Source organism: Rhinopithecus roxellana, chromosome 9 (assembly GCF_007565055.1).
Source record: "Rhinopithecus roxellana isolate Shanxi Qingling chromosome 9, ASM756505v1, whole genome shotgun sequence".
In the NCBI taxonomy this organism is placed as follows: domain Eukaryota; kingdom Metazoa; phylum Chordata; class Mammalia; order Primates; family Cercopithecidae; genus Rhinopithecus; species Rhinopithecus roxellana.
Window position 1 is genome coordinate 96,541,863 of NC_044557.1, and position 26,770 is coordinate 96,568,632.

Genomic DNA, 26,770 nt, shown 5'->3' on the forward strand with positions numbered 1-26,770 from the left:
CCTTCATAAGAACCAACATTCAGGTGAGCAATCACAGTACCTGGTTTTAACATCATATTGCTGAAAGATGCACTGAAGAGAATAGGAAAGACAGTCTTGAATTGCTGACAAAGAAGGCGTGGCCCTTCTCCATCACCCCAACAATGGCTGGCTGTGTGGTACAGAGAGAGAATCTGTGTGCTTGGAGGAGGGAGAGTGCAGCGATTGGTGGCTTTGTATTGGAAAGCAGTGCTGTCAACACTGGGCAGAATTCAGTCAGTGCTCTCAGAGGGAGCATTTAGACCTGCCTTAGCCAGAGGGGAACCATCCATCCCAGCAATCAGAACTTGAGTTTCAGCAAGCCTCACCATGGGCTGAAATGCTCTGGGGTTCTACATAAACTTTAAAAGCTGAATGGGTCACAAGGACTGCAATTCCTAGGCAAGTCCTGGTGCTGAGTGTGGCTCAGAGCCAGTGGACTTTGGGAGCATGTGACCTAGTGAGATGCCAGCCAGGGAACCTAATGGAATGCTTATGTCATTCCTCCCCCAACCCCAGGCAGTGCAACTTGTAGCTCTAAAAGAGACCCCTTCCTTCCACTTGAGGGGAGGAAAGAGTAAAGAGGACTTTGTGTTGCAACTTGGATACCACCTCAGCCACAGTAGGATAGGGCACCGGGCAGAGTTGTGAGGCTCCCATTCAAGATCCTAGCTCATGGACAACATTTCTAGACACACCCTGGCACAGAAGGGAAACTGCTACTTTGAAAGGAAGGACCCAGTCCTGGCAAGGTTTATCACTGATGACTTAAGGTCCCTTGGGCCCTGAATAATATAATCAGCAGCAGTAACCAGTTAGTATGCACTGTGGGCCTTTGGTGAGACTCTGAGATGTGCTAGGTTCAGGTGTGAACATTACAGTTGTGGTAGCTATGAGGAGAGACCCCCTTCTGCTTGAGAAAAGCAAAAAGAAAAGTAAAGGTGACTTTGTCTTGAGCTTAGGTACCAGCTTGGCTGCAGTGGAGAAGAGCACCAAGCAGGCTCTTTAGGTCCCTAATTACAAGTCTTGGCTGTTGGATGAGATCTCTGAACCTACCAGAGGGGAGCCCACTGCCCTGAAGAGTAAGGCCCAGGCCTGGCAGCATTCACCATGAGCTTACTGAAGAGCTCTTGGGCCTTAAGTGAACACTGACAGTACCCTGGCAGGTATTCTCTGGGGCCTGTGGTGGTAGACATGGGGAGAAACTCCTCTGTCTATGGAAAGAGAAGGGAAGAGTGGGAAGCATAGGGTGCTTTCCGCTCCAGCTCAGCTGCAGTAGAATAGAGCACTAGGTAGATTTCTTCAAGCCCTGGTTTCTGGATAGCATCTCTGGGCCTGGATAGGGCTCTGGGCAAGACCCAGTGCAGTCCCAGTGGTGGTAGACACAGAGGTGATTGTGTGGTATGGTTTGGATCTGTGTCCTCCTCCAAAATCTCATGTTGAATTGTAATCCTCAGTGTTGGAGGATGGGTCTGGTGGGAGGTGATTGGATTATGAGGGCAGATTTCCTCACTGCTATTCTCCTGATAGTGAGTTCTCACAATATCTGGTTGTTTAGAAGGTGTAGCACCTCCTTCTCTCTCTTCCTCTGCTCTGGCCACGTAAGATGTGCCTCCTTCCTCTTTGCCTTCTGCCATGATTGTAAGTTTCCTGAGGCATCCCTAGCCTGCTTCCTGTGAAGTCTGTGAAACTGAGTCAAACCTCTTTTCTTTATAAATTACCCAGTCTCAGGTAGTTATAGCAATGCGAGAATGGACTAATACAGAAAATTTGTACATAGGAGTGGGGCATTGCTATAAAGATACCTGACAATGTGGAAGCAACATTAGAACTGGGTAACAGGCAGAGGTTGGAGCAGTTTGGAGGGCTCAGAAGAAGAAAGAAAAATGAGGGAAAGTTCGGAACTTCCTAGAGACTTGTTAAATCGTTGTGACCAAAATGCTGATAGTACTGATAGTGATATGGACAATGGAGTCCAGGCTGAGGTGGGCTTAGATGGAGATGGGGAACCTATTGGGTACTAAAACAAAGGTCAGTTTTGTTATGCATTAGCAAAGAGGTTAGAGGTATTGTGCCCCTGCCCTAAAGATTTGAACTTGAGAGAGATGATTTAGGGTATCTAGTGGAAGAAATTTTTAAGCTGCAAAGTGTTCAAGATGTGGCCTGGCTGTATCTAATAGCATTTCCTCATATGTGTGAGCAAATAGATGATCTGAAACTGGAAGTTATATTTAAAAGGAAGCAGAGCTTAAAAGTTTGGAAAATTTGCAGCCTAACCATGTGGTAGAAAAGAAAAATCCATTTTCAGGGGTGGTGTTCAAGCTGGCTGCAGAAATTTGCATAAGTAAAGAGGAGCAGGAATGTTAGTTGCCAAGATAATGGGGAAAAGGCCTGGAAGGTATTTCAGAGACCTCCATGGCAGACCCTCCCATATTACAGGCCTGGAGGCCTAGAAAATAAGAATGGTTTCATGGGCCAGGACCAGGGTTCTGCTGCCCTGCACAACCTCAGGATGCTGCTCCCTGTGTCCCAGCTGTTCCAACTCCAGCCTTGGCTGAAAGGGTCCCAGATATGTCTCAGGCCACTGCTCCAAAGGGTTCAAGCTGTAAGCCTTAGCAGCTTCCATGTGGTGTTAAGCCTACAGGTGTGCAGAAGGCAAGGGTTAAGGCTTTGGGGCCTCCATCTAGATTTCAGAGGAGGTATCGAAATGCCTGAATGTCCAGGCAGAAGTCTTCTGCAGGGATGGAGCCCTCACACAGAGTTCCCACTGGGTCACTGCCTAGTGGAGTTATGAGGAGAGGACAACCATCCTCCAGAGCCCAGAATGGTAGATCCACTGACAGCTTGTACTGTGCACCTGGAAAAGCAGCAGGCACAGCACTCAATGCCATGAAAGCAGCCATGGGGGCTGTACCCTGCAAAGCCACAGAGGCAGAGCTGCCCAAGGCCTTGGGAGCCCACCCCTTGCATCAGTGTGGCCCGGAGTAGAGACATGGAGTCAAAGGAGATTCTTTTGGAGCTTTGAGATTTAATGACTGCCCTTCTGGGTTTTGGTCTTGCATGGGGGCCTGTAGCCCCTTTGTTCTGGTCAATTTCTACATTTTGTAATGGGAGTATTTAGCCAGTGCCTGTACCCCCATTTTGTCCTGGAAGTAAATAACCTGTTTTTTATTTCATTGGCTCATAGATGGAAGGGATTTGCCTTGTCTCAGATGAGACTTTGGACTATGGACTTCTGAGTTAATTGTGAAATGAGTTAAGACTTGGAGGATTGTTGAGAAGGGAGGATTGTATTTTGTAATGTGAGAAGGACATGAGATTTGGGATGCATCGAGGGCAGAATAATATGGTTTGGATTTGTGTCCCTGCCCAAATCTAATATCTAATTGTAATTCCCAGCATTGGAGGAGGAGTCTTGTGGGAGGTAATTCCCAGCATTGGAGGAGGAGTCTTGTGGGAGGTAATTGGGTCATGGGGGTAGATTTTCCCCTTGCTGTTCTCATGATAGTGATTGAGTTATAATGAGATTTGGTTGTTTATAAGTGTGTAGTACCTGCCCCTTCTCTCTCTTTCTACTGTTCTGGCCATGTAAGACTTTATCTCACAGGGGTCCTTGGGGAGGGCTGCCAGTGGAACTGTGGAAGGACCACAGGGGAAAGGAAACTTCCAGCTGAACTTTGTAATAATTTTGGCCGAGCATGAATTTTCCAGGGTAGAATCTGGGGGTGGGGGACAAACAGGAAGTGCAGAGTCCAGCACAGAAGCCATGGCAGGTGGGTAGGGGCAAAGCCTGAAAGCCCTGCTTGCTTTCTCAGCAGGGAGGCTTGTAGACTGGGGCAAGAACTCCACCCTGCATACTGGCTGCCTGGATATAAACCTGGTGCTTTGAGACTGGCCTTGCTAGCTGCATGAGAGTGGGCTGAGGCCCATCATGGCTGACTTTCTCCTACTTCCCTGGTGACTTGTATGATGCAGCAGAGATAGCCATAATCCCCTTGGGAACATAACTTCATTGGCCTGAGAACCACCAACCCAACAGTGGCTGCAGCAAGTCCTGCCCAAGGAGAGTCTGAACTCAGTCATGCTTAACCCTGCCCCCAACTGATAGTCTTTCTCTACCTGCTCTGGGAGTCAAAGACAAAAGATATAATCTCTTGGAAGCTCTATGGCTCTGCTTATTGCCTGAGAAACCCAAATACTTATCCAGACAGGCTTATATCCCTGCTATACTACCACAGCTGATACGCTCTTCAAAGCACTACCTCCTTGCTGGTGGTCAACCACCTCAAACCTTTAGGGCAACTCATAAAAGAAAACTCCTGCTCCAAGAAAGGAGAAAACAGCTAATTCCACTGCCTGCAGCATCCTGGATAACCACACGTCCCGAGTCTGTCCATGTGACAGCTTCACTGCTAGCACAATTGCCATCTGAGAAAACCAGCACACTAAAAACACTACAACCAAGGACCCTCACAGAGTTCACGTCACTCCGTTGTTACCTCCACCAGAGCAGGTGCTGGTATCCATGGCTGAGAGACCTAAAGACAAATCACATCCCAGGACTCTTTGCACACACTCCCTAGTACCAGCCCAGAGCCTGGTAGCTTCACTGGGTGGCTAGACCCAGAAGAGCAATAACAATCACAGCAGTGTGGCTCTTAAGAGGCCCCATCCCTAGGAGAAGAGGGAGAGCACCAAATCAAAGTATCACTCTATGGGACAAAAGAATCTGAACAGCAGTCCTTGAGTCTCAGATCTTTCCTCTGACATAGTCCTAGAAAAACAGTTCTGGTAATGTGACAAAACAAGGATCTTTACCACTGCCAAAAGGTCACATGAGCTCATCAGCAATGGATCCAAACCAAGAAGATATCTCTGAATTGCCAGAAAGGAAATTCATAAGTTTGATTATTAAGCTACTCAAGGAGGCACCAGAGAAAGGTGAAAGCCAACTTAAAGAAATTAAAAAGGCCGAGCATGGTGGCACATGCCTGTATTCCCACACTTTGGGAGGCCGAGGCGGTTGGATCACCTGAGATCAGGAGTTCGCAACTAGCCTGACTAACATGGTGAAACCCTGTCTCTACTTAATACAAAAAAAATTAGCTAGGTGTGGTGGCACATGCGTATAATTTGAGCTACTTGGGATGCTGAGACAGGAGAATTGCTTTTCCCTGGGGGACAGAAATTGCAGTAAGCCAAGATCATGCCATTGAACTCCAGCCTGGGAAACAAGAGTGAAACTCCAAAACTCCATCTCAAAAAAAAAAAAAAAAAGAAATTAAAAAAATTTTACAGGATATGGATTAAAAAACTCCAGAGAAGTAGAGAGCACATAAAAGAATCACAACTTCTGGAAATGAAAAACACACTTAGAAAAATGCAAAATACACTGGGAAGTTTCAACAATAGAACCAAACAAGTAGAAGAAAGAACTTCGGAGCTTGAAGACAAGGCTTTCAAATGAACCCAATTCAACAAAGACAAAAAAGAATTAAAAAAAATGAACAAGGCCTCCAAGAAGTTTAGGATTATGTTAAGTGACCAAACCTAAGAATAATTGGTGTTCCTGAGGAGGAAGAAAAATCTAACTGTTTGGAAAACTTATTTGAGGGAATAATTGAAAAAACTTCTTTGGCCTTGCTAGACATCTAGACATCCAAATACAACAAGCTCAAAGAACACCCAGAAAATTCATTGCAAAAAGATCATCACCTAGGGACATATTCATCAGATTATCTAAAATCAAGATGAAGGAAAGAACCTTAAAACTGTGAGACAGAAACATCAGGTTACCTATAAAGGAAAGCCTATCAGATTAACAGCAGATTTCTCAGCAGAAACCCTACAAGCTAGAATGGATTGGCATCCTACCTTCAGCCTCCTTAAACAAAACAATTATCAGTCAAGAGTTTCTTTTTTTTCTTTTTCTTTTTGAGACAGAGTCTCACTCTGTTGCCCAGACTGGAGTGCAGTGGTGCGACCTTGGCTCACTGCAACGTCCACCTCTGGATTCAAGTGATTCTCCGGTCTCAGCCTGGATCCCAAGTAGCTGGGATTACAGGCACGCACCACCACGCCCAGCTAATTTTTGTGTTTTTAGTAGAGATGGGGTTTTGCCATGTTGACCAGGCTGGTCTTGAACACCTGACCTCAGGTGATACTTCTGCCTCGGCCTCCCAAAGTGCTGGGATTACAGGGGTGAGCCATGCGCCTGGTCCAGCCAAGAGTTTTATATCCTGTGACACTAAGTTTCATAAATGAAGGAAAGATACAGTCTTTTCCAGACAAACAAATGCTAAGAGAACTCACCACTACCAAGCCAGCACTATAAGAACAGCCAAAAGCAGCCCCAAATCTTGAAACAAATCCTCAAAATATACCAAAATAGAACCTCTTTAAAGCATAAATCTCACAGGACCTATAAAACAATAACACAATGAAGAAAAGAGGTATTCAGTCAACAACTAGGATGATGAATAGAACAGTACCTCACATCTCAATACTAATGTTGAGTATAAATGGACTAAATGCTTCACTTAAAAAATACAGAATGGCAGATGGGTAAGAATTCACTAACCAAGTATCTGCTGTCTTCAATGGACTCACCTAACACATAAAGACTCACATAAACTTAAGGTAAAGGGGTAGAAAAAGATAGTCCATGCAAATGAACAGCTAAAGCAAGCAGGAGTAGCTCTTCTGTGTGTGCATTTTTTTTTTAGACAGAGTCTCCCTCTGTCACCCAGGCTGTAGTATAGTGGTGTGATCTTGGCTCACTGCAAGCTCCGCCTCCCTGATTCATGCCATTCTCCTGCCTCAGCTTCCTGAGTAGCTGGGACTACAGGTGCCCGCCACCTCGCCCAGCTAATTTTTTGTATTTTTAGTAGAGATGGGGTAGGAGTAGCTATTCTTACATCAGACAAAACAAACTTTAAAGCAATAGCAGTTAAAAAAAGACAAAGAGGGACATTATATAGTAAAATAACTAGTCCAACAGGAAATTATCACAATCTTAAATATATATGCATCTAACACTGGCACTGGAGCTTCCATATATATAAAACAATTACCACTAGACCTAAGAAATGAGATAGAAGGCAATACAATAATAGTGGGGGACTTCAGTACTCCACTGACAGCACTAGACAGGTCATCAAGACAGATAGTCAACAAAGAAACAATGGACTTAAACTATAACTTGGAACAAATGGACTTAACAGATATTTACAGAACATTTTACCCAACACTGCAGAATATACATTCTATTTGTCAACACATGGAACATTCTCCAAGATAGACCATGTGATAGGCCACAAAACAAGTCTTAATACGTTTAAGAAAAATCAAAATTATATCAAGTACTTGCTCAGACCACAGTGGAATAAAATTGGAAATCCACTCCAAAAGGAACCCTCAAAACCATGCAAATGCATGGAAATTAAATAATTCTAAACTAATACAGAAGGGTGGGAGGGGGTGCGGGGAAAACAGTACACATTGGGTACAGTGTACACTGCTCAGGTGTCTTCAAGAGACTCACCTAACACATAAAGACTCACATAAACAAGGTAAAAGGGTCAAAAAAGATATTCCATGCACATTTGGGTTGATTCCAAGTCTTTGCTATTGTGAATAGTGCCGCAATAAACATACGTGTGCATGTGTCTTTATAGCAGCATGATTTGTAATCCTTTGGGTATATACCCAGTAATGGATGGCTGGGTCATATGGTACTTCTAGTTCTAGATCCTTGAGGAATCGCCATACTGTTTTCCATAATGGTTGAACTAGTTTACAATCCCACCAACAGTGTAAAAGTGTTCCTATTTCTCCACATCCTCTCCAGCACCTGTTGTTTCCTGACTTTTTAATGATTGCCATTCTAACTGGTGTGAGTGACAGACTGGATTAAGAAAATGTGGCACATATACACCATGGAATACTATGCAGCCATAGAAAAGGATGACTTTGAGTCCTTTGTAGGGACATGGATGCAGCTGGAAACCATCATTCTCAGCAAACTATCGCAAGAACAGAAAACCAAACACTGCATGTTCTCACTCATAGGTGGGAACTGAACAATGAGATCACTTGGACTCGGGAAGGGGAACATCACACCGGGGCCTATCACGGGGCGGGGGGAGAGGAGAGGGATTGCATTGGGAGTTATACCTGATGTAAATGACGAGTTGATGGGTACTGACGAGTTGATGGGTGCAGCACACCAACATGGCACAAGTATACATATGTAACAAACCTGCACGTTATGCACATGTACCCTAGAACTTAAAGTATAATAATAAAAAAAAAAGAAAAAAACAAAAACAAACAAAAAAAGATACTCCATGCAAATGAACAGCAAAAGCAAGCAAAATAGCTATTCTTATATTAGACAAAACAAACTTTAAAACAACAGCAGTTGCTTTCGGGTGCACCAAAATTTCAGAAATCACTACTAAATTTCAGAAACCACCACTAAAGAATTTTTTCATGTAACCAAACACCACCTGTTCCCCAAAACCTATGGGAAAAAAAAAAAAAAAAAAACCTCAAAGGGATATCAGAGAACTTCCCGGATCTAGGAAAGGTAACAATATTCATGTACAAGAAAGTTATGGAAAACCTAGCAGATTTAATCTAAAAAAGACTACCTTAAGTCATCTCATAATCAAACTCCCAAAGGTCAAGTATAAAGAAAGCAAAGCTAAAGCAGCGAGAGAAAAGAAAAGAAAAATAACAATGGCGCTCCAATATATCTGGCAGCAGACTTTTCACTGGAAACCTTACAGGCCAGTAGAGAGTGACATGACATATTAAAAGTGCTAAAGGAAAAAAAAATTTTACCCTAGAATAGTATATCCAGCAAAAATATCCTTCAAGGATGAAGGAGAAATGAAAACTTTCCCAGAAAAACAAAAGCTGAGGGATTTCATCAACGCCAGACCTGTCCTACAAGAAAAAGTAAAGAGAGTTCTTCAATCTAAAAGAAAAGGGTGTTAATGAGTAAGAAGAAATCTTCTAAAGGTACAAAACTCAATGGTAATAGTAAGTACACATAAAAACACAGAATATTATAACTGTATTTGGGGTGTGTAAACTATTCATATCTTAAGTAGGAAAAAAGATGAACTGATCAAAAATTACTACAACTTTTCAAGATAGAGTACAATAGGACATAAACAGACACACAAAAAATTGAAGTGTATAGTTTTTATTAGTTTAATTTTTGCTTGTTTTTGCAATCAGTGTTGTCATCAGTTTAAAATAATGGGTTATAAGATAGTATTTGGAAGTCTCAGGGTAACTTCAAATCTAAAAACATACAATGGATATGCAAAAAAAAAAAAAAAAAAAAAAAAAACAAGCAAAAAAACACACAAGAAACTAAAACATACCACCAGAGAAAATCAACTTAACTAAAAATAAGAGATGAAGGAAGGAAAGAAGGAACAGAATTTCACAAAACAAGCAGAAAACAAATAACAAAATGGCATGAGTAAGTCTTTACTTATCACTAATAACACCGAATGTAAATGGTCTAAACTCCCTAGTGAGAAGATGTAGATTATCTGAATGGATTAAAAAACAACAACAACAACAACAACAACAACAACAACAACAAGGCTGGGCATGGTGACTCATGCCTGTAATCCAAGCACTTTGGGAGACTGAGGTGGGTGGATCACTTGAGGTCAGGAGTTTGAGGCTTGCCCGGTCAACATGGTGACACCCTGTCTTTACTAAAAATACAAAAATTAGCCGGGTGTGGTGGTGCAAGCCTGTAATCCTAGCTACTTGGGAGGCTGAGGTAGGAAAATTGCCTGAACCCAGGAGGTGGAGGTTGCAGTGAGCCGTGATCACACCACTGCACTCCAGCCTGGGCAACAGAGCAAGACTCTGTCTCAAAACAACAACAACAACAACAAAACAAACAAAAACAAAAACAAAAAAACCCAAAAAACAAAAACCAAGCACCAATAATCGGTTGCCTTCAGGAAACACACTTCACCTATAAAGACACACTTAGATGGAAAATAAAGGACGGGAAAAGATATACCATGCCAATGGAAACCAAAAAAGAGCAGAAGTAGCTATCCTATATCAGACAAAATAGATTTCAAGACACATACTGTATCAAGAGACAAACAAGGTTAGTATACAATGACAAAGGGGTTAATTCAGGGAGATATAATAATTCCAAATATATATGCACTCAACACGGGAGTGCACTGATATGTAAAGCAAATATTATTAGAGCCAAAGAGAGAGTTAGACCCTAGTACAATAATAGCTGGAGGCTTCAACCCACAACTTTTGATATTGGACAGACTTCCTAGACAGAAACTCAACAAAGAAACATTGGACTTAATCTGCACTATAGAACAAATGAACCTAATAGGTATTTACAGAATACCTATCATTCAATGGCTGCAGAATACATGTTTTTCTTCTTATCAAATTGATCATTCTCAAGAATAGACCATATGTTAGATCACAAAACAAGTTGTAAACCATTAAAAGAAGTTGAAATAATATCAAGTATCTTCTCTGACCACAATGGAATAAAACTAGAAATCCATAACAAGAAGAATTTTGGAAACTATATAAACACATGGAAATTAAACAATATGCTCCTGAATGACTAGTGAGTCAATAAAGAGATTAAGAAGGAAATTGAAAAATTTTTTGAAATGAATGATAATGGAAACACAGTATACCCAAACCTATATGATATGGTAAAAGAAGTAATAAGAGAAAAATGTATAGCTATAACGGCCTACATCAAAAAAGAAGAGAAACTTTAGATAACTACCTAATGATACATCTTAAATAACTAGAAAAGCAAGTGCAAACCCAATCCAAAGTTAGTAGAAGACATGAAATAATAAAGATCAGATTGGAAAGAGATTATCTTGAAAAGAAGAAAACAATACAAAAAATTAAAAAATGAAAAGTCGATTTTTTAAGAAGATAAATTGACACATTTTCTATTATTATAATTAATATTTCTTGAGATGGGGTCTTGCTCTGTTGCCCAGGCTGGAGTGCAGTGGTGTGATCTTAGCTCACTGCAACCTCCACCTCCTAGGTTCAAGTGATTCTCCTGCCTCAGCCTCCTAAGTAGCTGTGATTACAGGTGCATGCCACCACACCTGGCTAATTTTTGTATTTTTAGTGGAGATGGGGTTTCACCATGTTGGCCATACTGGGCTTGAACTCCTGACCTCAAGTGATCTGCCTGCCTTGACCTCCCAAAGTGCTGGGACTACAGGTGTGAGCCACCACACCTGGCCAAAATTGACCCATTTTTAGCCAGACTAACTAAAAAAAAAGAGAGAAGACCCAAATAAATGAAATTGAAGATAAAAAATGAGACATTACAACTGATACCACAGAAATTCAAAGGACTATTAGAGGATACTGTGAGCAGCTATATGCCAATAAATCAGAAAACCTAGAAGCAATTGTTACATCCGTAGACACATACAATGTAGCAAGATTGAACCAGGAAAAAATCCAAAACCCGAGTAGGCCAATAATAAGTAACGTGATCAAAGCTATAATAAAAAGTCTGTCAGCAAAAAAAGCCCAGGACCCAACAACTTCCCTCCTGATTTTTTTCAAATTAGTATCAATTCTTTCAAACTATTTCAAAAAATAGAGGAGGCAGGAATATGTCTAAACCTATTATGTGAGGCCAGGAGTACCCTGATACCAAAATCAGACAAAGATCCATCAAAAAAAAGAAAATACAAGCTAACAACTTTGATGAATATTGATGGAAACATCAACAAAACATGAGCAAACCAAATTCAACAACACATTAAAGCGATCATTCATTAAGAACAAGTGGGATTTATCCTAGGGATGTAAGGATGGTTCAATGTACACAGATCAATCAATGTGATACATCATATCAGTAGAATAAAGGACAAAAACCACATGATCATTTCTATTGGTGTTGAAAAACCATTTGAATAAATACATTCAATATCCCTTCATGATAAAAATTCTAAAAAATTGGATGTAGAAGAAACATACTTCAACATAATAAAAGCCATATACTACAGACTCATACCTAGTATTATACTGAATGAGGAAAAACTGAAAGCCTTTTCTCTAAGATTGGAAACACAAGAAGGATGTCCACTTTTACCACTATTGTTCAACATACTACTGGAACGGAACTCCTAGCTAGAGCAATCAGACGAGACAAAAGTAAAGGGCATCCAAATTGGAAAGGAAGAAGTCAAATTATCCTTGTTTGTGGATGATGTGATCTTAAATATGGAATAACCTAAACAGTCCAACAAAAAACGCTATTAGAAGTGATAAATAAATGAAAGTTTCCAGATACAAAATCCACATGCAAAAATCAGTAGCACTTCTATATGCCAACAGCAAAGAATCGGAAAAGGAAATCAAGAAAGTAATCCCAATTACAAGAGCTACAAATAAAATTAAATTCCTAGGAATTAATTTAACTGAAGAAGTGAAAAATCTCTTCAACGAAAACTATAAAACATTGATGGAATAAATTGAAGAGGACACAAAAAATGGAAAGATATTCCATGTTCATAGATTGGAAGAATCAATATTGTTAAAATGTCTATACTACCCAAAGCAATCTTCAGATTCTATACAATCTTATCAAACTATCTATGACATTCTTCACAGAAAGGGAAAAATCAATCCTTAAATTTATGTGGAAACACAAAAGGCTCAGAATAACTGAAACTATGCTGAGCAAAAAGAACACAACTCAAGGAATCACATTACTTGACTTCAAATTATACTACAGGGCTATAGTAACCAAAAGAGCATGGTATTGCCATAAAAACAGACACATAGACCAACAAAAAAAGAATAGAGAACCCAGAAACAAATCCATATACCTACAGTGAACTCATTTTTCACAAAGGTGCCAAGACTACACATTGGGGAAAAGACAGTCTCTTCAATAAATGGTGTTCCAACAACTAGATATCCACATGTAGAAGACTGAAACTAGACCCTTATCTCTCACTATATACAAGAATTAAATTAAAATAGATTAAGGAATTGAATCTAAGGACTCAAATTATGAAACTACTACAATGAAACACTGGGGAAACTCTCCAGGACATTGGAATGGGCAAACATTTCTTGAGTAATACCCCACAAGCACAGGCAGCCAAAGCAAAAATGGACAAATGCAACCACATCAAAGTAAAAAGCTTCCTTCCAGCAAAGAACAATCAACAACAGAAGAAGAAAACCCAAAGAATGGGAGAAAATATTTGCAAATTAACCATCTGACAAAGGATTTGTAAGCAGAGCACACAAGGAGCTCAAACAACTCTATAGGAAAAAATCTAATAAACCAATTAAAATATAGGCAAAAGTTCTAAATAGACATTTCTCAAAAGACGACATACAAATGACAAACACGCATATGAAAAGGTGCTCGACATTATTGATCATCAGAGAAACGTCAATCAAAACTACAATGAGATATCATCTCACATCTGCTAAAATGGATTTTATCCAAAAGACAGGCAATAACAGGCTGGAGAGGATGTGACAAAAAGGGGACTCTTGGACACTGTTTATGGGAATGTGAATTAGTACAACTACTATGGAGAACAGTTTGGGCCTTCCTCAGAAAAACTGAAAATAGAACTATCGTATGATCCAGCAAACCCACTGCTAAGTATATACCCCCAAAATGGGAAATCAGTATACTGAAGAGATATCTGCACTCCCATGTTTATTGCAGTTCCGTTCACAATAGCCAGATTTGGAAGCAATCCAAGTGTCCATCAACCAATGAATGAATAAAAAAATGGTAAGTATACAAAATGGAGTACTATTCAGCCATAAAAAAATGAGATCCTGTCATTTGCAGCAACATGGATGAACTGGAGGTCATTATGTTAAGTGAAATAAGCTAAGCACAGAAAGACAAACTTTAAATGTTCTCTCTTATTTGTGAAAGCTAAAGATTAAAACAATTGAACTTATGGAGATAGAGAATAAAAGGATGGTTATCAGAGGCTGGGAAGTGTAGTAAGGTGGGTGTGCAGGGGTAGGGGGAATGGTTAATGAGTACAAAAAAATTTAGAATGAATAAGATCTAATGTCTGATAACACAGCAGGGTGACGATAGTCAATAATAATTTAATTGTACACTTAAAAATAACTAAAAGAGTATAATTATATTGTAAACAAACAAAAAAAGTCTGAGATGATGGATACCTCATTTACCCTGGTGTGATTATTATACATTGTATGCCTGTCTTAAGATATCCCATATATACCATAAATAAGTATATAAATCTATGTACCCATAAAAATTAAAGACAAAACAAAACCAAAAACCACAGCCTTCCCCAAAGGCTACTGCAACCTTAAACAAAAAATACTTCTGCCGGGATATCTGCCCACCAACTGCCTGTCTAACCTTGGACTGGTGCCACCTTTGTTACTGATCCTTGTAACCAAAGATAATTGATTCAAAACAATTGTGTAATCCTTCTTATTTTTCTTTTTGAAACTTTTTTCTTCCCTTACTGTGTATTCACTCTTCTCTGAATACACACATAGTTTGTGACGGCATGCATATTCCCATTGCAATGCTTATTCTTGAATAAATATCACTTTCTTTTAGAGAGCTTTTCTTTATCTGTTATGTAAGTTGATGTGACTCACATAACTGTTCCCAAACAGCTAAATTACTTTTCTCCGACTTCTGAATTACCCAGCAGCAGGTTGGGGCCTGTAGAATGTTGGTACACAAAAGGGTTATGTATGTCTGTAGTTTTTACAATGAAAATTATAGAACGTGAAAGTTAATTTGGTACATCGTGTCTGCTGGTGATACGCAGAAAGTACAGTCTGAGCTTTGTCCCAAGTGAAGTGCATATCAGGTTCTTATAGTGGAAAGGCAAGGCACGAGACTTTTTTGAATATTAAAAGAAAACAAAAGTAAAGTAAATGCATTGTGAAATACTGTCAGCTGAAAGGAATGTTGTTGTATTGAGTGTCAGTTCCAGGAAGTTACTCAAAACTTAAAGGTGTAGCAATCCTGTTTATACAGTTTCTCCTCCTATAGGCACTTTACTTCATCTTGAAACCCATAGGGAGTAATTGGAAAGAACATGGGTTTCAGGCAAGTTTTTAATTCTTTTCACAAATCCCCTTTTTATTTATCTTTAAAATAAAGATTGTTGCAAGAATAGATTTAGATAATACATGCATGGTACTTAATACAGAGGAAGCATTAAGCACAGTAATTCCTGTTGTACAGAGCTCCACATGTAGGCGGTTCAGAGATACTTCCCAGGGCCCTGGCACTGGTGCCTGTCCCTCCTGCTGAAGTTGCCTTTCCTGGTGTCCAGTGATTGAATTCTAAATTCAGCACATATACCAGAGGAATGCAAGCCAAAGAAGTTGTTACAGCTACAGTTGCTGGGAATCCATGAATCAAAGACTTGCTCAGCTAGTTCTGTATGTGAAAGGAAATGGGTGTGACACTGAAGAAGCCTTTTGAATTCTGATTCAGGAGATATGTAATTAGATGCTACTTGATTTTGTTCCACAGATTTTTGGCTGAGAAAGACTTGAGAGCTAAGGTTCTGTGATCCAGAACAGACTTACTCTTTCGGAAATGAAGAGGGCCCTCCCTGTGCTTATTTTTCCAGGATTGAAAATTGAATCAGGGACTCGTTGTTGAGAAGAGAACAGTGAGCAGAATCACATTGACCTGGTCCTGGAATTTGTCTGACAATTTCTGGTTGACTGCAGGAGGTCTGAAGACTGGAAGGGACCCCACTCAATTGTGCTATTTCTCTCTCTCTCTCTTTTTTTTCTTTTGAGACGGAGTCGCCCAGGCTGGAGGTCAGTGGTGCGATCTCAGCTAACTGCAACCTCTGCCTCCTGGGTTCAAGCAGTTCTCTGCCTCAGCCTCCCAAGTAACTGGTATTACAGGTGCCTGCCACCACTCCTGGCTAATTTTTGTATTTTCAGTAGAGACGGGGTTTCACCATCTTGGCCAGGCTGATCTTGAACTCCTGACCTTGTGATCCACCAGCCTCAGCCTCCTAAAGTGCTGGGATTACAGACGTGAGCCACCGCGCCCGGCCAATTGTGCTATTTCTCTACAGGACAAAAGGATATATAATCTGGTAAGTCCTAATGGGATCAGGGATGAAAAAGAAAAGGTACCATCATCAGCGACAAAAATGTTCAGGATGGGTTTGTGAAATGAGTCAAAGAATTTTCTTTTCCTACATAATTTGACTGAAAAGGAAGTTAAGTTCTTTTTAATAATGGAGAATTCCTGATAGCATGTACAGGCTAAGGAATATATCTTTGATACATTGTTGTACACGTCCAGTCTTGGAGAAACTTCTTATGTTCTTATTATTCTCTGTTGTCCAGTGAGCTCTTATGTGGCCCCTATCAGACAGAATTGAAATGGTCACATCAGGACTTTTACATAAACTGTTGAAAATTCTGACTCTCTTCATTATTGAACATATTTAGAATGTTCAAAAACCGAATTCCTATAGTTAGGAAATCCTATTCCTATTTGTTTTAATTGTAACAATACAATTATACTCTTAATTGTAACAATACAGTTATACTGTTTTAGCTATTTTTAACTGTACAATTATTGACTATAGTCACCCCGTTGTGCTATCAAATCCTAGGTCTTATTCAGAAATACTAGATCTTATTCAGTCTAACTATTTTTTTGGTACTCATTAACCATCCCCACCTCCCTGCCACCCCCTAATACCCTTCCCAGCCTCTGGTAACCATCATTTGACTCTCTATCTCCATAACTTCAATTGTCTTAATGTTTAGCTCTCATAAATAAGTGAGAACATGTAAAGTTTGTCTTTTTGTGCCTGGTTTATTTACTTAATCACATCTAGTCCCATCTATGTTGTTGCGAATGACGGGATCTCTCTTTTTTTTTTTTTTTTTGAGATGGAGTTTTGCTCTTGTTGCCCAGGCTGGAGTGCAACAGCGTGATCTTGGCTCACTGCAACCTCCACTTCCTGGGTTCAAGTGATTCTCCTGCCTCAGCCTCCTGAGTAGCTGGGATTACAGGCATGTGCCACCACATCTGGCTAATTTTGTATTTTTAGTAGAGACGGGATTTCTCCATGTTGGTCAGGCTGGTCTTGAACTCCTGACCTCAGGTGATCCACCCACCTCAGCCTCCCAAAGTGCTGGGATTACAGGCATGAGCCACCGCACCCAGCCAATCTCATTCTTTTTTATGGTTGAGTAGTACTCTGTTATGTATATGTACCACATTTTAACTGTTCATTTGTTGATGAACACTTGCATTGTTTCCTAATCTTGGCTATTGTGAACAGTGCTGCAACAAACATGGGAGTGCAGATATCTCTTCAATATACTGTTTTTCTTTCTTTTGGGTGTATACCCAGTAGAGAGGTTGCTAGGTTGTATGGCAGCTCTATTTTTAGCTTTTTGAGGAAGGTCCAAACTGTTCTCCATAGTGGCTGTACTAATTTACATTCCCACAAACAGGGTACAAGGTTCTCTTTTCTCCACCTTCTCTCCAGTATTTTTTATTAATGGGTGAGATTTTAACAGGGGTGAGATTATATCTCATTGTAGTTTTGATTGACATTTTTCTGATAACTAAAAATGTTGAGGACCTTTTCATATGAGTTTTTCATTTGTATGTATTCCTTTGAGAAATGTTTATTCAACTCTTTTGCCCATATTTTAATCCAATTATATTTTTCCTATAGAGTTGTGTGAGCTCCTTATATTTTCTAGTTATTAATCCCTTTTCAGATGGGCGGTTTGCAAATATTTTCTCCCATTCTGTGGGTCGTATTTTTCTGTTGCTGATTTTTCCTTTTGCTGGAAGGAAGCTTTGTAACTTAATGAGATCCAATTTGTCTATTTTTGCTTTGGTTACCTGTGCTTATGGTGTATTACTTAAGAAATTTTTGCCTAGACCAATGTCCTAGAGAGTTTCCCCAATGTTTTCCTGTAGTAGTTTCACAGTTTGAGGCTTTAGATTGAAGTCTTTAATCTATTTTGATTTTATTTTTGTACATGATGAGAGAGAGTGGTGTAGTTTCAGTCTTCTGCATATGAATATCCAGCTTTCCCAGCACCATTTATTGAAGTGACTGTCCTTTCTCTAATGTATATTCTTGGCACCTTGGTAAAAAATGAGCTTACTGTAAGTGTACGGATTTGTTTCTGGGTTCTTGATTATTTTTCTTTGGTCTATGTGTCTGTTTTCATGCCAGTACCATGCTGTTTTGGTTACTGTAGCTCTGTAGTAGAATTTGATGTCAGATAATATGATTCCTTGAGTTTTGCTCTTTTTGCTTAGGATAGATTTGGTTATTCTGGGTCTTTTGTGTTTCCATATACATTTTAGGATTGTTTTTTCTCTTTCTGTGAAGAATGTCATTGGTATTTTGATAGAATTTGCATAGAATCTGAAGATTGCTTTGCATAGTATGGACATTTTAACAATGTTGATTCTTCCAATCTATGAACATGGAATATCTTTTCATTTTTTTGTGTCATCTTTAGTTTCTTTCATCAACGTTTTATAGTTTTCATTGAGGAGATTTTTTGCTTCTTTAGTTAAATTAATTCCTAGGAATTTAATTTTATTTGTGGCTCTTGTAAATGGGATTACTTTCTTGATTTCCTTTTCCGATTCTTTGCTGTTGGCATACAGAAGTGCTACTGATTTTTTGGATGTTGATTTTGTATCCTGTAACTTTAATGAATTTATAACTTCTTTTTTTTTTTTTTTTTTTTTTTGAGATGGAGTCTCACTCTGTCACCCAGGCTGGAGTGCAGTGGCGTGATCTCGGCTCACTCCAAGCTCTGCCTCCCGGGTTCACACCATTCTCCTGTCTCAGCCTCCCAAGTAACTGGGACTACAGGCGCCCGCCACCATGCCCAGCTAATTTTTTGTACTTTTTAGTAGAGACGGGGTTTCACCGTGTTAGCCAGGATGGTCTCGATCTCCTGACTTTGTGATCCACCCACCTTGGCCTCCCAAAGTGCAGGGATTACAGGCATGAGCCACTGCGCCTGGCCAATGAATTTATAACTTCCTAATAGTTTTTTGTTGTTGGAATCTTTAGGTTGTTCCAAATATAAGACCACATCATCTACAAACAAGGACAATTTGACTTCTTCCTTTCCAATTAGGATGCCCTTTATTTTTTTCTTCTCCCCATTTAGTGAGTCTGTCATATATGACTTTTTATTATGTTGAGGTATGTTCCTTCTATACCCACTTTTTTGAGGGGTTTTATCATCAAGGGATATTGAGTTTTATCAAGTGTTTTTCAGCATTAATGGAAATGATCACATGGTTTTTGTCCTTCGTTCTGTTGATATAAGGTATCACCTTGATTGATTTGTGTATGTTGTACCATCCTTGCATCCCTGGGTCGTGATAAATGATGTTTTTAATGTATTGTTGAATTTGGTTTCCTAGTATTTTGTTGAGGATGTTTCCATCAATATTCATCAGAGATATTGGCTTGTAGTTTTTTTGAAGTTTCTTTGTCTTGTTTTTTATTAGGGTAATATTGGCCTCATAAAATGAGTTTGGAAGTATTCCCTCTTTGTCTATTTTTAAAAATAGTTTGAATAGGATTGGTATTAGCTCTTCTTTAAATGTTTGGTAGAATTCAGCATTGAATTCATTGGGTCCCAGGCATTTATTTACTGGGAGACTTTTTATTACGGCCTTGCTCTCATTAACTGTGATTGATATGTTCAGGTTTTGGATTTCTTCAAGGTTCAATCTTGGTAGGCTGTGTGTTTCTGGGAATTTATCAATTTCCTCTAGATTTTCCAATTTATTGGTATATAGTTGTTCATAGTAGCCACCAATAATCCTTTGAATTTCTGTAGTATCAGTTATAATGTTTTCTTTTTCATCTATGTTTTTATTTATTTGGGCCTTCTCTCTTTTTTCTTAGTCTGCCTAAAGATTTGTCTATTTTGTTTATCTTTTCAACATAGCAACTTTCATTTCATTCATCTTTTATATTGTTTTCTTCATTTTAACTTTATTTCTGCTCTATCATTATTGTTTGTTATTTTCTACTAATTTTGGGTTTGGTCTGCTCTTGGTTTTCTAGTTCTTTAAAATGCATCATTAGGTTATTTATTTGAAGTTTTTCTTCTGTTTTGATGTAGACACTTATAGCTATAAATTTCCCTCTTTGTACTGCTTTTGCTGTATCCCATGGGTTTTGGTATGCTTGCATTATCATTTGTTTCAAGAAATGTTTCAGTTTCCTCATCAATTTCTTCATTGGCCCATCAGTCATTCAGGAGCATATTGTTTACTTTCCATGTGTTTGTATAATTTCTAAAATTCCTATTATTGATTTCTAGTTTTATTCCATTGTGTTCAGAGAAGATACATTATATTATTTCAACTTTTTGAGTGTTTTAAGACTAGTTCTGTGACCTAAAATATGGTCTACTCTTGAAAATGATCCATGTGATGAGAAGAAAAAATGTGTATTCTGCGTCCATTGGATAAAATGTTCTGTAAATACCTATTAGGTTCATTTGTTCTATAGTACAGATTGAGTCCAATGTTTCCTTGCTGATTTTCTGTCTGGGAGATCTGTCCAATGCTGAAAGCGAGATGTTAAAGTCTCTAGCTATTATTGTATTGGGATCTACCTCTTTAGCTCTAATCTGAATCTAAATCTATTTTGTCTGATATAAGTATAGCTATTCCTGCTCTTTTTTGGTTTCCATTGTCACAAATGTATTTTCCATTCTTATGTTTTTATTCCACGTGTATCTTTGTAGGAGAAGTGTATTTCTTGTAGGTAACAGATCATTGGGTCTTGTTTTTTTAATTAATTCAATCACTCTATGTCTTTAGATTGGACAGTTTAGTTCATTTACATTTAATGTTATTACTAATAAGTGAGGACTTTTGGTATTTTATTTTTTGTTTTCTGGTTGTTTTGTGATCTTCTGTTTCTTCTTCATTTTCCTCTTCCTTTTAGTGAAGGTAATTTTCACTGATGGCATATTTTAATTTCTTGCTTTTCATTTTTTGCTTATTCATTGTATGTTTTTAGATTTGAAATTACTGTGAGGCTTGCAAATGTTATCTTATAACTCATTATTTTAAATGGATGACAACTTAATAGTGATTGCATAAACAAACAAACACAAAAAGAAAACTAATAAAAACTCTACACTTTAACTTTGTCTCCCTGCTTTTTAACTGTTTGTTGTTTCTCTTTATGTCCTATGGTACTATGTCTTGAAAGTTGTAGTTGTTTTTGATTGGTTTATCATTTGGCCTTTCTACTTAAGATAAGGGTATTTTACACACCACAATTACAGTGTTCCAATATTATGTGTTTTTCTGTGTGCTTCCTACTACCATTGAATTTTGTACCTTCAGATGATTTCTTCTTGCTCATTAACATCCTTTTCTTTCAGACTGAACAACTCCCTGTAGTATTTCTTGTAAGACAGGTTTGGTGTTGATGAACTCTCTCAGTTTTTGTCTGTCTAGGAAGGTCTTTATTTCTCCTTCATCCTTGAAGCATATTTTTTGCCAGATATACTACTCTAAGGTAAAAGTTTCTTTTCCCTTCAGCATATTAAATATGTCATGCCACTGTCTCTTGGCCTGTAAGGTTTCCAGTGAAAAGTCTGATACTAGACGTATTGGAATTTTATTATTTGCTATGTTTTCTTTTCTTTTGCCATTTTAGAATTCTTAGTTTATACTTGATATTTGGGAGTTTGATTATCAAATGTCTGAGATAGTCTTCTTTGGGTTAAATTAGCTGGGTGTTCTGTTACCTTCTTGTACCTTGTACTTGAATATTGGTATCTTACTCTGGTTTTGGGAAGTTCTCCCTTTGCATAAACTTTCTACACTTATCTCTTTCTCAATCTTCTCTTTAAGGCCAATAACTCTTAGATTTGCCCTGTTGAGGCTATTTTCTACATCTTGTAGCATGCTTCTTTCTTTTTTCTTTTGTCTCCTTTGACTATATATTTCAAATAGCTTGTTTTCAAGATCATTAATTCTTCCTTCTGTTTGATCAATTCTGTTATTAAGAGATGCTGATGCATTCTCCTGTAGGTCAATGTATTTTTCAACTCCAGAATTTCTGCTTCTTTTTAATTATTTCAATTTCCTTAAAAAATGTATCTGATAGAATTCTGAATTCCTTTTATGTGTTATCTTGAATTCTTTTGAGTGTCCTCAAAACAGCTACTTTGAATTCTTTGTTTGAATGATTACATATCTCTGTCTCTCTGGGATTGGTCCCTGATTCCTTATTTAGTCTATTTGGTAAGGTCATGTTTTCCTGAATAGTCTTTTTTTTTTTTTAAATTCAAAATTACATTTTATTGCAGAATTTAAAAATAGTTTTCCTTATAGGCTTCCTGGACTAGAGACTTACATTTTCTTTCTTTCTTTCTTTTTTAAATTATATATATATTTTCTTTTTCTATACTTTTATTTTAAGTTCAGGGGTACATGTGTAGGTTTGTTATATAGGTAAACTTGTATCATGGGAGTTTGTTGTACAAATTATTTTGTCACCAAGGTATTAAGCCTAGTACCCATTTGTTATTTTTCCTGATCCTCTCCCTCCTCCCACCCTCCATCCTCTACCTTCCAGTAGGCCCCAGTGTGTGTTGGTCCCCTCCATGAGTCTATGTGTTCTCATCATTTAGCTCCCACTTATAAGTGAAAACATGTGGTATTTGGTTTTCTGTTTCTGTGTTAGTTTATCAAGGATAATGGCCGCCAGCTCCACTGGGAGCTGTCCTTGATCTTGTTCTTTTTTTGGCTACGTAGTATTCCATGAGGTATATGTACCACATTTTCTTTATCCAGTCCACAGTTGATGGGTATTTAGGTTTATTCCATGTCTTTGCTATTGTGAATAGTGCTGCAATGAACATACGCAAGTAGGTGTCTTTATTATAAAATGATATCTATTCTTTTGGGTATATACCCAGTCATGAGCTTGCTGGGTCAGATGGTGTTTCTGTCTTGAGGACTTTGAGGAATCACCAAATTGTCTTTCACAATGGTTGAACTGATTTACATTCCCATCAACAGTGTATAAGCATTCCTTTTTCTCCACAACCTTGCCAGCGTCTGTTATTTTTTGACTTTTATTAATAGCCATTCAGGCTTGTGTCAGTTGATATCTCATTGTGGTTTTGATTTGCATTTCTCTAATGATCAGTGATGTTGAGCTTTTTTTAAATAAGATTGGCCACATGTATGTCTTTTTTTTGAAAAGTGCCTCAGCAAATATTGCTGCCTGATCCTTCCTCTGGAAGCTTCGTCTCAGAGGGGCACCCAGCTGTGTAAGGTGTCAGTCAGCCCCTACTGGCAGACGTCTCCCAGTTAGGCTACACAGGGGTCAGGGACTCCCTTGAGGAGGCAGTCTATCTGTCCTCAGAGCTCAAACTCTGTGCTGGGATAACCACTGCTCTGTTCAGAGCTGTCAGTCAGGGACGTTTAAGTCAGCAGAAGTTTCTGCTCCCTTTTGTTCAGCTATGCCCTGCCCCCAGAGGTGGAGTGGAGTCTACAGAGGCAGACAGCCCTCGTTGAGCTGCGGTGGGCTCCACCCAGTCTGAGCTTCCTGGTGGCTTTGTTTACCTACTCAAGCCTCAGCAATGGCAGACACCCCTCCGCCAGCCCAGGCTGCCAGCTGGCAGTTCAATCTTGGACTGCTGCACTAGCACTGAGCAAGGCTCTGTGGGCGTGGGACCTGCCGAGCCAGGCGCAGGATATAATCTCCTGGTGTGCTGTTTGCTAAGACCGTTGGAAAAGTGCAGTATTAGGGCAGGAATGTCCCAATTTTCCAGGTATAGTCTGTCACGGCTTCCCTTGGCTAGGAAAGGGAAATCCCCCAACCCCTTGCACTTCCCTGGTGAGGCGACACCCTGCCCTGCTTGGGCTCACCCTCCGTGGACTGCACCTACTATGCAACCAGTCCCAGTGAGATGAACCAGGTACCTCAGTTGGAAATGCAGAAATCACCTGTCTTCTGCATCGATCATGCTGGGAGTTGCAGACTGGAACTGTTGTTATTCGGTCATCTTGGAATGATCCTCCGCAAACCATCCTTTTCATATATGTTGTTTTTACCTTCAGTGTAGACTAGGACCTGATCATTTCTCATTACTTTGAGTGCAATGCCCTGGCCTACCCTGTCATTAATGATTACCTGTATTATTGCAAAACTACCCTACTAGACTTCCCACTTCTGCCTGAACTCCCTTACTGCAGGCTAATGTCAACCCACCTGCCATAGACATCTCTCTGCAAAAGATGCATCAGATATGTCACTTGTGTGCTCAAATCCCTCCAAAGGCTTTTAATCTCACTTCAAGTAAAAGAGAGTGATGAAAATGACTGACAGGGGCCTTCACCAACTTGCCTTCAGTTTCTTCTGACCTCATCTTCTTTCCTTTCCACCTCACATATTCCAGGCATGCATTGCTTCTAAATCTTTGCACTTGCTGATTTCTCTACCTGGAATTCTTTTCTCCACATAATGTTCATTGTTTATACCTTGCCTTCTCTACATTATTGTTCAACTGCCACTTCTCAGTGTGGCTTTCTCTGTAAAACTGCAAACACCAACATATTCTCTACCACTACTCATATCATCTTAACATAAACTCCGCCTTCCCTCTGGCCCTTTAGTTGATGACAGTATTGAGCCCTTCCTTCTTGTTATTTAGAGTATCCCTGGGTTAGAGGTGAGGAGATACCCAGGATTTCCTACTCCAACCATAAGGGGCAATGAATTTCACAGCAGTGCCTCTGTCAGAAGCCCAAATTGTCTTTAGAAGCCCAAAGTTGGAAGCCAGGTGTGGTGGTGTGTGCCTATAATCCCAGATGCTAGGTAGGCTGAGGTGGGAGAATCACTTAAGCCCAAGAGTTCAAGACCAGTCTGGGCAACATGGCAAGACCCTGTCTCAAAAACAACAAAAAAATGAACTCAAAGTTGAGAAAGTTATAATCTAGTCACTATTTTAAGTTAAGACCTGCTAATCTCGTATGTAGATCTTTTCCTTTAGGGGAAATATCAATAATTGGTGAGAGTTTAACCATTTTCTTCCTTTCCCAACTGATGCTCTCCTTTCATCTCCTCCTAGCAACATGCCCTCCATGTTTGAACGCATTAGCAAAAATTTGATCAAAGAGATTGGAAGCAAAGACCTGACACCTGTCAAATACCTACTGAGTGCCACCAAATTACGTCAGTTTGTTATATTACGAAAGAAGAAGGATTCTCGTTCATCTATTTGGGGACAATCTGACTATATTCCAGTTGAATTCTCCCTCAATGATATCCTGGAGCCAAGTTCTTCAGTCCCAGGTATTGTCAGCCAGAGGCCTAGGAGGTGAGGGGTGAAAAACATGGGTGGTCAGAAAAAGATGGCCCAGCATCCAAAAATAACTCAGCACCTAGAAAGGAACTTTCAGGACTAGCCTTGCCTGTAGACAAGGGGCAAGAAACAAAGACAAATTGAGAATCCTACTAATTATCTGGATGTAGGCATTCATTAGGTCATTTAATATTTGCATCAGGCTCATGAGGATATTATCCCCATTTTACATAAGAGTAAATAGAAGGTTATACAATTGTCTGTTCAAAGTTATGTACCTGGGGGCTGGGCACTGTGGCTCATGCCTATAATCCCAGCACTTTGGGAGACTGAGGCGGGCAGATCACTTGAGGCCAGGAGTTCGAGATCAGTCTGGTCAACATGCCGAAACCCAGACAGGGTGGTGCACTCTTGTACTCTCATATACTCGGGAGGCTGAGACTCAATAATTGCTTGAGCCCAGAAGGTGGAGGTTGCAGTGAGCTGAGACTGCACCAATGCACTCCAGCCTGGTTGACAGAGTGAGACTCTGTCTCAAAACAACAACCACCACCAAACAAAAAACAGTTACGTCCCTGGGAACTGATAGAACTGCGATCCAAACCCAGGTCTGTCTGGCTCCACATCCCAAACATTTTCGGCCCCTGTGTGCTGCCCTCTGTGGCTGGGTGCTGTGCCTGCTGCAGAGGAGACAGTGTGCCTGGAAGGATGATCCCAGGGGTCTTCTGGACCCAGGGGTCTTCTGGACACTGTACATTTGACACCACTATTTCTCAGGGTGAAGATTTTATCTCTGTCACACAGTGCCCCTTTAAACATTTAAACATTTTCTGTCTGTAGTAATTTACGTTCAGTTGATTAGTTAGTTTTCAACAGAGTTTTAAATGAGTGGGAGGGTTGGGGCAAAATAGGTCTTTGTGATTTCATTCTGCTCGCCAGCTGTTCTTGGCTAAACCTTTGAATTCTTGAATGAATTCTTGGCTAAACCTATGGTCATCTTTTCTTTCCCAGAAACTGTTGTGACAGGACCGTTCCACTTCAGTGACATTGTGATCCAGAAGCATAAGGCTGATGTGAGTGTGAATGTTGGTGTAGAAGTGAGTGTGTCAGGGGAGACCTCTGTGGACCATGGATGCTCCCTTGAGTTTCAAATTGTTACCATCCCATCTCCAAACCTGGAAGACTTTCAAAAAAGGTGAGGCCATGGGAGAGGAAGGGGATGGATCATCAGTATCCCAGGGGGTGCTATCCTTGAACACAAAAATACATCTAGCAAGTCTTGTTGCAGGAATGAAAATCAAGATGATGACATCCCAGA

General features: G+C 39.6%; 1 protein-coding gene across 3 annotated transcripts in view; it reads left to right on the forward strand.

The window, feature by feature from the left end:
* GSDMC (gasdermin C) overlaps window positions 1-26,770 on the forward strand; it is an 83,555-nt gene that overhangs the window by 29,019 nt on the left and 27,766 nt on the right. The window contains exons 4-6 of one of the 3 annotated variants that reach the window (XM_010372134.2): window positions 15,605-16,187; window positions 25,219-25,442; window positions 26,464-26,647. In XM_010372134.2, the coding sequence (XP_010370436.1) occupies window positions 25,223-25,442; window positions 26,464-26,647 (404 nt within the window). In that variant the 5' untranslated portion in view covers window positions 15,605-16,187; window positions 25,219-25,222. Of the gene's footprint in view, window positions 1-15,604; window positions 16,188-21,594; window positions 21,651-25,218; window positions 25,443-26,463; window positions 26,648-26,770 lie in introns of those variants that run through there. The other 2 variants (XM_030937303.1, XM_030937304.1) reach the window with 2 other exon arrangements.